This window comes from Scedosporium apiospermum, assembly GCF_000732125.1.
Source record: "Scedosporium apiospermum strain IHEM 14462 chromosome Unknown SEQ_SAPIO_0176, whole genome shotgun sequence".
NCBI lineage: Eukaryota > Fungi > Ascomycota > Sordariomycetes > Microascales > Microascaceae > Scedosporium > Scedosporium apiospermum.
Window position 1 is genome coordinate 695,974 of NW_015971877.1, and position 18,072 is coordinate 714,045.

General features: G+C 50.2%; 2 protein-coding genes across 2 annotated transcripts; both read left to right on the top strand.

Annotated features, from left to right (window-relative positions):
* Positions 1–557: 557 nt before the first annotated feature.
* SAPIO_CDS10725 (uncharacterized protein) lies at positions 558–5,420 on the top strand (the record flags this gene model as incomplete). The annotated part of the gene is made up of 2 exons (XM_016784270.1): positions 558–3,000; positions 3,064–5,420. 2 exons carry the CDS (start codon positions 558–560, stop codon positions 5,418–5,420), a joined length of 4,800 nt encoding a protein of 1,599 aa, XP_016638501.1.
* Positions 5,421–14,950: 9,530 nt separating this feature from the next.
* SAPIO_CDS10726 (Ferric reductase like transmembrane component) lies at positions 14,951–17,059 on the top strand (the record flags this gene model as incomplete). The annotated part of the gene is made up of 4 exons (XM_016784271.1): positions 14,951–15,252; positions 15,356–15,517; positions 15,604–16,472; positions 16,557–17,059. The coding sequence occupies 4 exons, from the start codon at positions 14,951–14,953 to the stop codon at positions 17,057–17,059; spliced, it is 1,836 nt and encodes a 611-aa protein (XP_016638502.1).
* Positions 17,060–18,072: the final 1,013 nt, after the last annotated feature.

The window sequence follows — 18,072 nt, forward strand, 5'->3', positions numbered from 1 at the left end:
ATTCGAGGACATTGTCTCAGGGCTCTGGGATGTTGGGGGAGCGCGTGGAAGTGTTATAACCAGGCCATAGGAATCAGATCTCGTCTGGATCCTCCTGAACGGGACATAGAACTTGCCAAAGGATGAGGTGGTCGGCATTCCACCAGATGCCTGGTTTCAAACGCATACCGTTGTCTTCCGAAAACGTCTTCCAGTTTGTTCTTTTTTCTTGACATGGGGAAATCTGGAAACGCAAAGTGTAAAGCAGATGGAATGAGCTGGAATATCCCTTTTTTCCTTCTTCTTTTCTTTTTTAGGCAATCCCAGTCCCCAAGACTCGATCCGAAGGAATGGAAATGAGATGAAGTCGTTCTCGAGCCTTCATTCCTAGTTTAATAATGAATTCATGAGATGTTAGAATGATTTAGAACCTAGCCGTCCCTCCCCATTCTTGCTCCCGCGCAGAGGAAATGTTGTATTATAACCGGCCTGCTCCATGTCCGGTCGGCTAAGGCGAAAGCAGACTTGTGATCTGTACAGAGTCCAGCGATCGCCGTGCATCAAGAGAGCAGTTGACCATGAGTGGCCAAATTGACGAGTCATCCGGGGTGTCTCCTGTCGAGCCATCCTCCGAGCAGTCTTTCGTCGAGGGCTCGCAGGCTCCAGCGTCTCCAAGAAGCGCGGACTCTGGTCTATTTCCTATATTCGATTTCCCCCAATCCACCCAGGGCGATATGCCTATGTCCTTTGAATTCCCGCCTTCGGATCTCCCGCCTGACCCTGATCCCGCCCTTGTGGAAGACAGAGCCGTATTCCTGCAACAGTCACTCGAAGATGGCACCCCAAATCCGTTTTACATTGAGGATGACGGCAGTCCAGAGCGTCCAGGCGAGAACCTCGAACAATATGCCAGAGTCGACTTGATGAGGTTCCAAAAAAACTTGCCAAGTACCGATATCCTCGAGGACCCAAGCCTGGCAGCGGAGCAGGCGGTGAAGTCGGACTGGGAGTCCTACGTGAATGGGGTTCTCTTCTCCTTAGATCTCCAACCAACCGTCATGGTGAGGCTTCTCGGGGTTTTCCAACAGGTGCCGAGGACACTGGGGATGATTCGACCTCGCGATGTTGGCGCGTGGCACCAACTCGATTTCACGGCGGCGAAGAAGCGCGCCTTCGAGCTTCTCAACGACGACCAGAGGAAGCTTCTGAAGAAGAAGGCAGAGATTGAAATGCGCATCGAGTTCGAGAAGGAATTTCTCCGGAGAACCAGAGATATTTTGACGGCAGAGTTGGACTGGAAGGAACTTATTTTGAGGCAGGCCCAGGTAAAAGCGGAGTTAGAACTCGTCGATGAACACGGGAGGAGTTTGTCGGAGCGGAGGGAAAAGCTCTTGCGAAAGATTAAAGAAGATAAAGAAGCCGAGGACTCTTCAGAGCCCAACCCCGAGAAACCGTCGCAAGCGAGCCTCAAGAATGAGCTGATCAAGCTCGAGAGAGAGCTTAGAATCGGTCGCCGAAGACATCGCAGGTTGGAAGAGCTTAGCCAATCCCTCAACGCGATTCTCTTTTCAGGTCTCACACTCGAAACCGCTGATGAAGATCTCAAGCGCCTTTGGCAGCAGCTGGAACGGATAGCCTTGGATATCTTAGACCTTGAGGAGATTATCGAAACAACCAAAGCGGCAGTCGGGGATGAGAATACGCCGGACCTCTCTGCATGCGAGTCGCGCGTCCTCGAGCTAAAAGCGACATACGAAGGCACCATAGCGGCCCTTCAAGCTTCCGCTCTGAAAGCCTCCGCGTACGAGAAAGGGCTAGAGTGTGACGAGGAGGTAGCCTCCCACTTCGCCAAGAAGTACAGGGAGATCGAAGAGAGCAAGAGGCGAGAAGTAGATATGCTGCGAGACAGCTACGAGCGGAGGATAAAAGAGCTGGAGGAGACCCACGAGACCGAAAGACTGAACTTTGAGATCCAGAAATCCGCCCTGAGGGAACTGGCTGACGACTTAGTTGAACCCGGGGAGGCCGGTGACTTGATGACGGAGATTTCCGAGGCCAAGGAACAAGAAGCAAAGACGGAGAAGAGACGGGAAAATCTTGAACAAGTGCAACGACGCCTTGGGAAACTGCAAAGGGAGATCGATCTGACCGAGAAAATGATGGGTGAACGCCGAAAGTTCTATGAAGCCAAGGAAGCTCACGATCAGGAGATCCGTCAGTTGGCTGATGAGAAGGCTTCTCTCGAAGCTCAGAATGCGATGTTGGCGGTGCGAGTTGACGAACTTGAGACGGCCCAGACTCTCGACGAGGCCTCGAGCGATGGTATCACCAACTCCTGGGTTAAAGAGAAATTCCAGTATTCCGATTCGAGATACGTATGGTACACACAGCGCAGAATCCTGGATACCCACCTCAACCGCCTTGAAAATGAAAAGGCAAAGTCCGATGCCGAGTTGGCAAAACTGAAAGAAGAAAACACCCGACTTCAGGAGGTGGTCAAGGTGCTGGAGAAGAAAGAGAAGGAGCTAGCAGTCGTGGACTCAGTGAATATTATCGAAACCGGGATGAAAAAACGTGCGAAGACTTTCAAGAAACTCATGCAGGATGAGGAAGCTGGCGGAGATTCCTCTGCCCCTGAAGCTGATGTAGACGCCGAGACTGTCGAACTATACACTTACAGGAAGGTCATTGAGAATAGCATGATTTCTCTTGATGAGAGTGTCGCGGATCTTGTCAACCTAATGTTGACTATCCGCTCGAACATGCAAGATCAAGCGGGCCAAGAGGCAACCGAAGGACAGGCCACGGACCCGATACATGAGGCCATGCTGGCTGCAGATCCTGTCTTCAGAATGGTGGAGGACAGAGCTCTCGATATTTCCGCACGGATAAGGCTAGTGCAGGATGAAGCCGAGAGTTTCTGGAAGGGCAAAGCTACTCCACCGACTTCATTGCAGCTGGTCAGAGCAGTAAAAGCCAAGGATGTCCAGATTGGAAAGCTTGAGGCCAAGTATATGACGAGTGAGTTACCCTCTCCTTTCCGGAGCCTTTAGGTCAGTTTGCTGATGATGAATCAACCTATAGTGGAGAAGGCCTTCAGCGAAATCCTGGAGTACATGGAAACTATGCGCGACGAGGCTGCCATTACGTCTCCGGATGACATCGGACCAACTAAGGGACCAAATGACACTATCAGACTTCTCATGACCTTTATTGGAACCTTTCACCATGCTCTGGGTATGATACTTGACGAGGAGGCAAAGAGACGTGAAGAAGCGCAACAGGATGAGGGTTACGACTCAGAAGAAACAGCCACCAACGATTTTGGGTCGATATCGAACAACGAGTTCGGAAACATGATAAAGATGGCCGCCAAATTCCAGGAAGCAAAAGATGTGTTTAACCGTCGCATCGAAGAGTACCGCGGCCTCCTCAAGGCATACAAGGACTCTCAGGAGAGCATTGTTCGGAGGGCCGATGAGGCTGAGAGAGCTTCTACCAACCTACACCAGCAGTATAACGCGCTGCTGGAACGCGTCTTGGAGGAGAAGAAGGACATTGTGGGGAAATACGAGACGGAACTTAGGAATACGGCAGCACGAAACAACGAGGAACTTGAATCACTCCAGAATATGCTTACCGATTGTAGAGAGAACTGCAAGGCCCGCGAGTCAGAATGCGACGAGCTCAAGGAGCAGGTTCTGAATGAAAAGAAGCGATTACTGGCTTATAAGAGTGAACGATTCGAAGGAGAGGGCGAAATCAACCCTGTGATCCAGAAGCTTACTATCCAGTGGGAGGCGGAAAAGGACGATCTCAAGAAGGAGGTAAAAGAGCAAAGTGACCTCGTGCTGCAGATTTTCAAGATCAACAACAATTTGGAGGCACAGCTGGAAAGTGAAAGAAAGAGATACAGTGACAAACTTGACGCAATAAATCAAGTCGTGGAGCTCGAGCGCAAACACGAGGCGGCGACAAACGCCGCAAGAGAAGCAGAGGAACAATTTGCGAAGGCGCACAAGGAGGTAGTTTCTCTAAGAATCGACGTCGACCGCCTCAAGGAGAAGATTCTGGAATTTATCGCCCGGGAAGTCGATCATAGATACGACGTAGAGAATCTCAGGCTGGAGCTGGAAATTGTTCGAGAGGAACTTGAGGTAGCAAAGATCGATCACGCAGACACAGTTACCAAGCTCAATCTCGAGGTTAGCCGGGCGAAGGACGAATTCACCCAATGCCTTCAAGCTAGCGAGGAATTGCTCGAAAGACACCACAAGCTCGTCAGCCAAGTCGCTACCGGAGAAGCCGCACCCAGGGATCCTGACGAATTGCTCAAAATCACACTCGCGGACAAAGCAAGCCTCGAAACAGAACTCCTCGCGCTGAAGAGGCGAGCGGTGACCCTTCAAGGCGACCACGACAGCGCCGTAAGAGAGAGAACTGAAATGGAGGAACAGCTAGAATTCATACGCCTGGTCGAGAGGAAACTTCGAACCGACATCGCCGGGGAGTATATTCAGCAAGCGCACCTACAAACCCAGTACGCAAAATGCCAGCAGGATTGCCGAGACTTAGAGACCAGATTGCAAGAGGTGGCCATCAGGAAAAGTGACCCGGCAAATATTTGGGACGACGCGCCCGTAGAGCCAACGAAGAAGTTACTGCACGAGCAGGTCGAGAAACTTCGCAAAGACTTGGCCAATGTGCTCCGAGAGAAAGGGCCAACGGCTCACTTGGATGGGGACGAAGACGAACCGAAGATCAAGGATGTAAAAACCCTCTTCAAGACGGTACACAGGCTGTACAGGGTTGACCCGCAATCATCCCCAGCAGCTGACGGTCCCGACCTCACAAAGGGCGACATGAACAATTTCTGGATTTTGACGGAGGCCCAGAAAGAGAGAATTGCTATCCTTCGAGCAATCAAGGATGGCGACTGGGACGCCGGACACCACCATTCGCATCGTGCGATGGAGCTGTTACGACGAGCTGGGAAGGGCTACTTTGACAAGGAACTATGGGGAAGTATTCAGTGTCTTCAAGGATACCTTGGGCTGTTATCCACTGGCGATGTCTCTGCCGCCAACGCGGCCCTTAGTCGTGTAAACTGGTATAAACCCGAGGAATGGGGCAACCCAGTGTATCGGACCATGGTGAAAATGCTCGAACAGGACATCGAGGAAGTGATCCAGGACCAGAAACAGTCAGGGGAGGCTGAAGGTCAAGAAATGAAGCCCTGCGAATGCAGATATAGGGTGCTGCCATGCGCGGTGCACGCGGATGACTCCTGCACTTGCCGTTTCCATAATGTCGTCGAGTTTTGTGAGGACCATGAGAAGGCGTTTAGCTTTTCCAAGTCGAGGAGCGTGCCGATAAAGGAGGACAAGCTTGAGGTGTTCCGGCGATTGAGCCACCACGCCTCGAGACGCGAGGCTCGGTGACGGTGAAGGCGAAGGAGAGAGCTATGTGCTTGGCGGCTTGAAAGGTTAGTATGGGGATGTCTATGATGTCAAAACGGACCGAAGTTGCATCCCGAACCAGCCATAGAAGGGTTAAGAATGTGAATGCATAATCAACAGATCTACTCCCTCGATCCGCTTCATTTTCCTGTTTTGATCCTACAGGAATATCCTTAAGAAAAGTTCTTCATCATTGAAGAGTAACGAGCTCATGCCTTAGAAACCCAATTGAACCATTAATGGAAGTGAGCAAACGACAAACCGCTCGACTGAGTTAGATGGCGAAGGTTTCATCAATGAATAAACACTTCATGTTACTGTAAACAGTCGACACCCATGGCCACCAGGGCGATAGCGTGGGGATTTTCTGTTCCATAGCGTTGGGGGAGGCCCCTCGGGAATCTCTATGAAGGCTGTTGGTTCGAAACTAGACGTGCCTTTTTTTTTTTTTCTTTTTTTCTTTTTTTTTTCCACCTGCTTTTCAGGGAGCTCCAGAAGCGGCTGCCCCAAAGCTGGGAGATAACATCCTCCTCTCCTTTCCCATTTCCCTCCCTCCATTTTCTGACTTGGAAGGCCTTGCATCAAACAGGCCGAGCTGCAGAAGGCCGGACATGTGGGGTAGGGCACTTGCTACCTATGCGGTAAAAGAAATGGTTATACTCAAACCACAATCGACGGCTCTGGGTGCCGTGAACCACCAACTGGTGGGCCCTTGGGCCGATACTGAGTATATGACGCCGAATTGGGGTTCAGAGCTAGGATGCTCACTTGAAACCAAAGGGTGGGCGGCGGCGAATGGCTTTGCGCCACCCTACAAGTCGGCTCGTCTTTGGATTTGAAATCCCATCATGATAGCAACAAGCTATGACGAATGCTAGAATAAGCCATCAAGCGTAGCCTAACAGAGGCCATGTGCCCAAACGCATGCGCTTGCGACATGCGGAGTGGGTGAGTAGGGAGCATTCCGTATTAAAAGGAGCAGATAGAATGCAACTGAGCGGAAGTGAGTCAATCGCTTCTGATGAATCCTTTGCATCCCGTCTCGAGGCACTCAGGCGTCAGAGGGAGGAAACGGAGCAATTCGTCGCGTGCGCACTGCCATTTATTTCGTCGAGACCAATTGGGCCGTACGTGTCGGGAGACTGGAATGTAAAGGGCTACCCTGACGGTAACAAGGTGAAAGAGGAATGGGTTCATGGCAGGACGTGTACAGGCGGCTCGCTGCAACATACATTGCAATATAACGATGGAAACCAGAGCAGGAAAGTTGGGCGGCAGGTGGGGTTCTAAGCTCACCAAAGAGGGTCCTCGATCCTGCCGTCGGGGCGCAAGATAAGAGGTTAGCAGCTCATGACATAGTCGACGAGGTATCAAAGCCAGACGCCCGACACAGTCAAAGACAGGATCAGCCTCGGGTTCGGGGCCGCTCCTAGGACTGTTTATACGGTCAACATTGACGGTCAAAGATGAAAACTCAGCAAACCGTTGGAGACCTAGGATTGCAGATCTTGACGCGGTCAGACGCAATGGCTGGCTTCAGTGAGTCCGCAGCATAAAGATTCCACCTGCTCTGGTCTCAGAGGCTCGTGATATACCCGACGAGGTTCACGGCTTGCCATAGGCCGCCTTGTCAGAAAATCGAAGCTGCATCGTAAAGCAGTAGACTTTCCATCTTAGGGCATAATATCCTTGCTCAGAGCGGACGGAGGGTGAAATCCGATATGAATAGCGCCGTCTCCGTGAAGCACAAGTCAGGGCGAGGAAGTCAGAGAACCGTCTCGGTCGCACCTGGCGGCTGGAAGAAATCCCGTCATGTGTTGCAGATGCCAGCAGGTGCTGGAGGACCAAACCCCCCCCCCCCCCCCAAACATGACCAGAGCAAGAATCCTGCTCCTGTTTATAACCCCCATCAAGGCTGGTGTCTTGTATGATCGTCTCTCTCCGACCCGTTGGCTCAGAATAATTCATGCCATCCATTATATTCTAATTCTAGCAAGGCTATTATGTGGTATTATGGAATCCAATCCATGACGTACGACTCAATCGGTTATGCTATCCCATGCAAAACACTACACCCTCTGTCTTCGGCTCAGTGCGGCCGCTCTCCCGACTCTCCTGTTTTCTAGGCTGATGGAGGAGATACGCCCGGATGCCTCACAGCAATTCCTTGGGGACTGAGATGAACGTCAGAAAAAAAAAAGTAGCAAGACACAAGCCTCAGACACTCCTACTACTGTCGGTAGAGTTGGCGGGCCTATACCACCCAGTCACTCCCTTGAGAGCCGAGATCATGCATCGTCCCCGGGCTGCAGAGTTGATCTCCATCTCAACTTAGTCTCCAGCAGGCCTATCACTTCGTGGGGCTGGGGCTCGACCAAGTACATCCCACCAGATCCACCCCCAAATTATTCCCATCGGGTGACGGTTGGTGCTAGTTCCACAGCCAGCCATCCGGTCCTATCCCCCACTAGGCCTTGATTCTACACATCTTCCGCCTGGTTTCTCTGAAGGACCCAGACTAAGAGTTCCCGTTGAGATGGGGCACGGGTGGTCGTTGGGCTTAGTTAGCTGGCGATCCCGCCTGGATCCACCGCATAAAAAGTCCTGTGATATGGGATCCCACCTCTTACACTTTGGTGTTACGAAGCTAGTACGCAATACAGGGAAGGCATGATCACAATTAGATGTGGGCTTGCAAAGAACAAAGATTGCCTCGCCATATCGGATTGAACTCTTCCATTGCTCCTCATAAGTGGGAAAGATCGTTACGGTCATGCCCATACATGCCGCTTCCCTCGGGAGTCTATCGAACCCTTCCCATATTTGCGTTATGGATGATACAGCTACACATGAAAGACATACTTGGATCTGCTTTTCTATTCGAGGATATTTGAACAACCCTTTGGTGCGTTTCGCAAACTGCCGGTGTCCAGGGTGGATAATCTCGACATTTCCAGGTCAATAGCCAAACCCCCCTCCTTCTCACTCTCTTCCTTCCCTCTTCCTTGGCTTAGTTGTTGCTGTCCTATTTTGCCTGTATATTCCTGCGGCATAACAAAAAAAGGAATACTATAGCAAGTCCTCTGACTGGCAGTTACTTCCCCATACACATCCATGGTATCACTTGAATCACTAGTATCAGGACACTTTTTATAGCAGGAAGCATACGTATTAAGTTCGCTCGGCAGTCATCGAACATTCTCTTCCACTCGTTATCGAGCTGCTTTCAAGGTACTGGTGGGCGAGATCTGCGCTCTCGCCTCGCCTCAATGCTGGTGGTGGTCACTACCAATGGCTATATGGGAAGCGGGCTTCGCTGCTTCTCTGAACTACGTCTGTCTACTTGGCGGAGATACGGCGCCCTGCAGTCACTCGATACGGATGATAACTCAAGACATTACCGTCTAAACGCCTGGCCGATACATAATGTCTCCAACGCTTGAACCTAGCCGACTTTGCCATCACTCACCAAAACCTACCCCTTCTGTCGTCGTTTGTCACAAGGCAAAGACTGGTTCTCCGGTCCATCAGTTACTCCGCTTCGCCTCAAAGACGGCCTAAAGCCCCACCCAGCTGCATCAAAATGGGTTTCTTTTCTATCTTGAGCTCCTCGCCAGCCCGTGGCACTCAGCTCGGAAATTGAAGGAGGTATTTTGAGGTCACCCGCAGTGGGGACATGGGAACGCGTGAGCAGCTACCTCGGTAGGCCGCCCCCATCTCTGATCTCGGTTACGGGACGCCTAGGCGTTCGAAAACATGATTGCCGATCAGGTGCGACCTCTCCAGCATTGCGGTGTACCGTTTGAGCTTCTGGAGTGCATGCCAGGTTAGTGCTTCACGGGGTCCCTCACTCCGCGATTTCGTCATGCTGCGTTGTTCCATCGAACTGCGAAATGTTCCGTCCGTTCAACCCTCACCCTGGAACGGCCTCTGAGCATTAGTCGGCCCTCAGTAACTATGTCAATCTATTGAACCCTGTCTCGTCTCCTTCTACATCGGCTGGTAGATTAATATCCTGGCCCTGTGGGATTTTGATAGTCGCACCGCCTCAGATACTCTAGATAAGCTCATCGGGACTTCCTTGTGCAAAGAGCCCCGGATCTCTGTTGCTTTGTTGTTTCTGCGTTTCGATCTTAAAGGATGCAACGATATAATCGTATAAAGCAGCCGACGAGGACTCCTACGTGGACAGCCACTGCCCGGCATCTCTTTCACCGGGTAGGAACAGGGAGCTACCAAAGGGATGGCAATATAAACCACACACAAATAGTTTGTCTGTGGGGTAAATTTCATCTCCCAGAATCTCGAACGGGCCTCCCAATAACATCGTGCCTCTGTCACGGCTCTTTTGCAGCACGCATTTCATTTATCCAGATTGTCTCGACACCCGCGAATTCAACCTGAATGGGCGAATCAGCTTCGACAAAACGCCGACGACGTTCTCCGTCTTGTTGATTAAAAAGAATTAGTGTCCAGCATGACTTCCCTTTTCAGATTGGATGCCGCCTCAGCGCGGCGATGACGAACACATTTGTCAACTTGACAATATATATCTGAACCATGCTTTCTTCCTTCTAGGCTTTCTAGCAACTTGGGCTGCCCTTTGCTGAGATCCAGACTCCAGTTTATGTTTCTTTTTCACGAGCCTTTCGCCGACCGCCGGCGCTGCCTTCCTCTGTCCCAATTGAGAAGCCCTTTCAAAAGAGTTCCCGCCATTGCCACTCGTGATCACAATATGTCCATCAAGTGCGAACGGTGGCAAAAGATGAATCAAAATTCCTGTGGTTTATGAAGGAAGTGACTCAGGTGATCACAGCCGCGAGGATCTGGATCTGCGTACGAGGTTCCTTTCAGAAACTGCGTTCTCAAGCTAGGACCCTAGAGCCAAGTCACCCCTCCTCCCCGCTCAAAGCACCCCCTCATTTTCCCACCAAATAAGATCTTCTCAGCCCGATAAGCCCCCCTGGAGTGTAGTTCGTAAACCTCTACCAGGATCTTAAACGTTAGTGCGAGAGATCGTTGCCACCACCTAACATATCCCAGATCAAGTGCTAAAAGGTATATCTTCTAATACTTTATATCTGAGAATACCTAAATAGTACCTGACATGAGATAGGTCAGGTGGTAGAATCTGATCTCCCACGCTAACGTTTAAGATCCCTGGAGAGGTTTAGTACCTGGCGCAACTAGGGAGGGATTGGCTCTTGTGTTGACTGGTCGCCCTGATCCGGATCTGAGCATGAACTTGCCCTGAAAGATCGACAGTTGCCCGAGCTGCATTCTGCAAATGTTTGGTAGAACCTCGTGCTTTCCTCGCACCCACATCATCGGCCAACAGTCCCGTATTACCGGTTGGTTACATCAAGTTTCCCTCAACTGCACAACACATCATGTCCCTTGATAATCGGGGTGGTGCTGGGTACATCGATGTACATATAGGCATACATAATGTGGCAAAAAAAAAAAAAAAAAAAAAGTGTAGATCTAGTCAGGCCCTCTCGTGAAGGAGAGAGAGAGGAAGTAAAAGCAAGAGATACCATATCTGGAACTGGGGACAAGGATGGGGACGAGAGTACATTTAGGGTAAAAGCCATCCCAGGTCAACGGGGACATTTCCCGTCCTGTCATACCGGATGCCGGCAGACAGCGCAAGCTTCATACTTCTCGCTTCTCGCTTCTCATTGATTGGAGTCTTACCCCGGACTTTTTAATATGTTGTGCCCTAGGCAGGTTTCGAATCGAGGTGCTTCTCATCTCTTTCTTCCGTCCAGTAAGGCATCTGCTGCGTTCCCCCCTCTCCTCCACAGATCCGTTCACCCTAGCCTTTGATCTTCCCCAATTTCTCAATCTGAGGAGATGCCTGAGATGCCTGGTGGGTGCATTCCCGCTATGCATGTCCACTCACATACAAAGACTCGAGCACAGCGTGAGAGTCCCCAAGATACTTCAAGGAGACCCATCATATTCTCAGTTGGTGCGCTGTAGTCAGTCAGAGTGACACTGGAACATCTCATCTCTCACTCTAGTGGTTAGGAATAGCGATTTGGCAATCCCCGCCCTCAAAGAGAGAAACATCATCTAGTCACAGATATCTTGGCAATCAAGAGACATCAAAGCCAGCAACTTAATTCTAGCGACGCTAGCCGTGTTGACCCCGCGTGACAGGAGAGCAATTACAAGGCGACCCAATGTCAAGTACCGGCTCACACACAAACACACTCTCTCTCTTATATATTTCTTTAATTCTGGAAATCTGTCTTGCCTATTTAGGTGGTCATGGCAACTTGGATCGGGCGTGTTGCGTGCAGACAGGGCCCTGGTGATCCCCTCCGCGTCTATCAGCGAGGCCTCCTCCATCTCTTGCTCTTTTCTCCCATGTTTAACTTAAGTGGCCCTCTCGACAGATTTAATGCTCTTTTCCGTATCTTATTTTCATGTACCTAGCCTTTTTGGATTAGGATTTTCAAGGAACATAGATCTGTTCTCATATCCTTGACAGGATCCCAGAAGAGTGGGCAAAGATATGGCTATAACAGATTCGGGCTATTTCAATATAACAGCGCAGCACAGCTGAGGCAGTCCGTTACACGGTACACGTTATTTACTTTGCCGGGCTGTGAGAGCCCGTTCAATGTTTGGTTCACCCCATCTTCTCCGTTTCCGATCTCCCTTCCCCGTCTTGCCGCTGTGGCTGCCTCTTCCCTCCCTCACCCTCCTCCACGTCGCCCTTCCACCTTGCCTGCCCACCCACATCCGATGTTCACTTTTTGCCGGGCAGGATGGCACACCTGCATCACAGGGAAGCACATATTGTCAGCCCGATCGACAGCTGTTCTCGCAGGTCCCTTGAAATGTGAAAGGTAAGGAAACGAGGGAAAAGAAGAAGGAACAAAATACGTCTAAATGGGAAACGTTGATATTCCATAGCATCCATTCTCAAAGGACCAGGTTTCCTGTACACAACATTGGGACTTCCATTATACCGGAGGATCGAGGGATCGATGATCTAGGACCCAGGGAAGGCGAGCATATGGACATCGCCAGGCCGAGCCTAATAGGGCACTCTTTTTTTTCTTCTCTTTTTTTTTTTTTTTTTTTTTTTTTTTTTTAATTTTATTTTTAATTTATTTATTTTTATTTTATTTTACGAGGTTCCCTTAGCCTGGCTCTTGAGGTCCATCTTCAATCCACGACCTCCTATGCTTCCTCCTCTTGATTGCTCATATAAACGATGGGAATATATCCATCGATGCACCCATCAATTGATGTCATGTAGTAAACAACATGAACATCTTGCACAAGCCAGTGCCTTCTACACGAAGTACTCTGATGTCTCTAATGCTGCTCTTCCTTTTGGTTCCCTCTCGCAAGAGGTAGAAGTTCACATGTTAATTTTTATTTTCCTTTTCCTCTTGTTTTCCTTTTTTTCTTCTTCTTCTTCTTCTTGCTCCTCTCGATGAAACCTGTACAACAAAGTCCCCTGCCGGTCGTCGAACAAAGCCCAATGCACTATGGAAGATGAGAAACTCCAAAAAGCTTCCGAGTCTCGTGGGCCAATTAAGAGACAGCCGATTCAATTGCCACCGAATAAGAATTATAAGGACTTCTTATTTTTGTTGCGAGCAAATGAGGAGGTGGCTAATGATAAGCTCGATTCAAAAGAGATGGAGTGCTCAGATTTAGTACATTGAGGAAGTGGACGCGAAATCGAACTCATGTAAAACTTAAGAGCCGGTCGATCAGGAACAGAATAAGAAGCGCGGAGATCAGGAAATGCTTCACAGTTATAGATGGGACGGACGAAAGGGAGTGCGTGTGTGTGTTAGAAGAGACTACGTATATTGTGGCGATTCAGGGTTGATGTGTTATGGGCAACGTAGATAGACTGAAATGAATAGAACATTGATCGCATATTGCGACGAGGAAAACGAGATCAATTGATGCCTCATAGTGATGATCCTCGAGGCTTAACGAGTTTGGGAAATGTGGAATGCATCCTATGGGACGGGATCCGGGATCCAGACATAAGGAACCATCAATGAAAACAAGAAAGCATGAATGCGGAAAAAATGAAAGAAAAAAGGAAACAAGAAAAGATTGGAAAAGGATCCTAATTGTAAATGAAAGACAAGATCTAGATATGAAGCATTACAAGCCTGGACCCTGTCGAACCCGTTGATATCACACAGATGGACTACCTTCGTGGTTTGTAGAATTCTCATTCAACCCTGTCTCCGATGATGTCTCGTCGGCAGTGGGCCAGATTCGCATTTATAGAAGGTCTCCGGTAGAGGCTAAGATTCGTAGCCTGTAAATTGCACTGGCAGAGGAGGACAGCCAACGAGGCGAACTTGGCTGGGCTACCTGATTCGGAAGAGCGACCCGTTGTTAAACAGAAGCGAGACATTTCATCGAATTGATCAACGTCGATTGGCTCTCAAGTTTGCTTTTTCATCTCATTCTCTCCGTCTTTCCTAAGGGTCCTGTCATTCTGTCTCTGGAACGACGCCAGTGTTCGGATCAGCCCGTCTTCAGTGTTCAGTTCTTCATCGTCGATGCCGCGGGTGCTACACCGAGTGTTGCTTTTCGTCTATCTGTCTGTCTCTTCGTCGAGTCGAGTCTGTTTGGGAGATGTAAGTGAGAGCGGGCGCGAGTGCGTCACCGTTTCTCACGCTGACCACACGTCTAGAGTGATCAATGTCTGAATCCGAGTCTATCAATCCGTTTGATGGCTCGCCCAACCAAAACGGTACATATTGATTGCGGGCAATATATCCTACCCCATAGATGGTGATGGTACGCATGTACTACCCTTGTTTATGATAGATCCTGTTCCTCCCAAATTGCACACTTGTTTAGAGTCGTTTCCTCTTTAAATTTCCGTAGCCATTTCCAAAAGCGCCACACCCCACTTAATATGAGTGCTCATTGCCCATCGTTCACGCCTCCTCACACCGGGGGCCTAACGACACACCCTCGGGAGCTGGGACTAACCATCGCCAACTCCACACTCATACCCATCCCTATACTCGTCCATGCTCAGAGGGGAGTGGGGATAAAAGATCTGAGGTTCTGTAGTGAGAGTCAGAAGAGAGAGCAATAGAGAAGACGCCAACCATGGAAAGTGTTGTAAGTTGCTTTCACTCCTCGAAGGCTGTTGGTTCTTCTGCCCACCCCAAACATAAAAAACGATGCCCTCCCCTGTCTCACATTCCCTCCACTCTTCCTGGATCTGTAACCCGGAGCGATCTTCACTGGAAACGTAAGAGCTTCTGCCTCTTCTTCTGCCCTACTTCCTCCGACTTGTTTCCCTCCTTTCCTCCTCCCCCCACATAACACATAGGCTTGGCATATCATCTTGCCATCTCACACAATCATCACGGCCGCTCACACCCTTAGTCTCAACTTATACCGGGAGAGGCTATAACTTGAGGAGGAACACCCTTTATGAGCATAAGAAGAACTATCCACGACAGAAGCAAAGACAAGCATCGAATCCAGTACGATCGATAATGAGCTCCGGCGGCTGGTCTGGGGGTTCTGGTGGTGGCGGCGGCGGCGGCGGTGGTGGAGGAGGAGGAGGTGGAGGAAGCGGAGGAGGAGGAGGTGGTGGTGGCGGCGGCGGAGGCCCCAGTGCATTTCCACTCCTCTTTGCGAAGAGAACAGAAATGAACATGAAAACGATGGAGTTTTATGCTGCCGGCATTTGCGGACTCATGGGACTTTTCATCTTTCTCCATCTCACGAGGGTATTTGCCCAAAAGAGTGGCTTCAACAAGGCGACTATCTTCGCTCCTTTCCATTATGTCTCCAGGTGGGTTTCTGTCATCTCTCCCGCAGGCGTGTCCGGGGAGCCTGCTGGTTGCAGACATCTCTCGAGGGAAGTGTGTCGCCTGAGGACTAACACGCGACGCTAGAATTGTGAGGCGGACCCTCCTGCCTAAGTTCCCTGGCTTGCCTTCCCGTGGCCATGCAGTATTGGCGGCCCTGTTCATCGCCATCAATGTCATCGTATCATTCGTCAACATGGACAACAAGAGCCTAGGTATCCAAACGAATCTCGCCGCTAGGTGGGGATGGTGCGTATATCCCTCTTGAACTAATCCATTTGATTGCGCATCGATGAGAAGGAGGGTTATGGTGATCGTACTGACGCTGGCGGTAGGTTGAGCGTTTCAAACTTGGTCGTGGTAGTCTTCCTGTCGTTGAAGAACACCCCGCTCGCTTACATCTCGGCCTGGTCATATGAACGCATCAATGTGTTGCATAAAATCGCCGGCTCCGTCACCTTGGCCGTCGTGATCCTACATGCCTGCACCTACGCCTCGTATTTCGGGAATTCCAATAACATCAAGCGGCTCCGCGAACATGAAGAGATTTACGGTATGGTCTCCGGCTTCTGCCTCCTCGTGATGGTACTCGCCGCCGTCATTATCCGACGATTCTGGTACGAATTATTCTACGTCATGCATCTTCTTTTCTTCCTGGCGACTGTCGTCTTTGTCGGTCTCCACCAGCCGGAGGTTGTCAAGAAGATCGCGATCGTAACCTGCATCGTCGGCGGTCTCTGGGTCTTTGATAGGTCCATCCGCTTCACCCGACTAGTCTTCTACAGCGTCAACAACGAGGCTGTCGTCTACCCCCTCTCCGAAGGTGGCACTCGTATCAAGCTCAAGAAGGGACCGGGCGGTAATGCCTCGGGCTCCCACTGCTTCGTTTGGATTCCTGGAGTCCGCTTTTTCGAGATGCATCCTTTTACCGTTGTCTCATCGGAGTCCAACGAGTTTGTGGTCAAGTCATACGACGGCTTCACCCGCGACCTTCACAGGTTTGCCTCAGCCTACCCCGGCAGGAGCTTGATGGCGTCCGTGGAAGGACCGTACGGAACGTTCCCCAACATACCATCTTTTGACCGAATCGTGATGCTTGGCGGCGGCAGTGGCGCAAGTTTCACCGTCGGAATAGCCCTAAGAGCATTGAACAAGTGGAACAATAAACTACCAATCCAGTTCCACTGGATGTGCAGACACCGAGGTAAGTGACGGGACGACGCGTCTCCTGGTGACATGGGCGGTCGTACGGGAAGGTGGGGGTTGACTAACGACCTCGCGATAACAGGTTACTTTAAGTGGTATGCCGACCACATTCAAGAGCTCCGAGCTAGCGGCAAGGTCAACGTCAACATCCACGTAACTGGCAACACACCGCCGCCGTCGGCCGACGAGGACAAGCCCAACTTGTACCTTGCGACGCCTCCCCGCTCTACGACGCCGATTGAGTTGGATCGCGAGGTGCGCGGTGACGTAGAAAAGATGGATAGCATTGAGAAGATGGAATCCCAATCCTCATCGCCAGCCCACTCGGAACATATACCTGTCTGCTCTGGCAACTGCGGAGCGCATCAACTCTGTCTCGACACTGGCATCGACATCTCCGAGGGTCGACCCAGCGTGTCTCAGATTATCAAGGACGAAGTTGCCAGGGCTGGTAGGACTGAGCGGATCCTGATTATAGGGTGCGGACCCGTGAGTCTCATGGACGAAGTAAGGAACACCACGGCGGCATGCATCCAATGTGAGGGACCGGCCCTCGAGCTCCACTGTGAGCAATTTGGATGGTGAAGAACCGCTTCATGTTTCCCACGGCCGGCTTTTCCTTTTTCATTCCTTGGATTTGTTTCACATATATACGATATCCCTCCCCTACCTCCCAACGCTCATTAATTCTTCCCCTTCCGATTCGGGAGGCTGCATTCTTTTATCCTTCGGCGTTTTTTGTTTGCGATGATGGGATCCCATTTTGTTTCTTCTCTTCATGCATGGGTTTGGCATGCTCGGACCATGGGCGCGCCTGAAGGAAGAAGAATTGTAACTCGGGGAGGCTGGAGCGTGTCCGTCCGAGCCATACCCAGGACGCCGAACCAACTCTCGGCGATGCGAGGGCGCGAGATTGTCAGTTGACGTGTGACGACGGAAGCCAAGCAGGAAAGCAATTGACTGATCAAATGATGTAATTCGACAGGTATCGAGGCCTAGAGGAAGCTGGCTCCCATGCAGTACGAAGATGTATATACCACAACTGAATATATCCTTTATAGAGAGTACTTCGTACTGGCAGTTACAGTTGATATAAAACGGTATGCCTCGAGTTGAGGCGCTTTTGTAAACTCAGTTTCGAGATGGCTGAGGGGATTCATTTCACAGATAAGGCGGACTTGGATGAAGAGCCAATGACGGATAAAAACTTATTTGGGACTTCGACATAGACAGCATTAGTCATTCAATCTTCACGTGTTTCCTTGACTTCTACTTTTTCTTAGCGTGCTAGATTAATATGGGAGAATTGGCTGCCGGAATCGTAACAAATCCACAAGAAGCTCAAGTCGTATAGTGGTTAGTACGCCACGTTGTGGCCGTGGAAACGGAGGTTCGATTCCTCCCTTGGGCAGCAGCTTCAATTTTTGTTAATCTTCATTCAGCCTTTAGTTTGTTGTCAATGAATCAAATTTTTTTTTATTTCTTCTTTTTTGCGTCCTCTTCTTTTTCTTTTCTTTATTCCCTCCATGGGCATTTGAATGGAATTTATCAATATATTTCCCATCTGTAAGTACTGCTTTTGCTTAAGTTGAAAGACT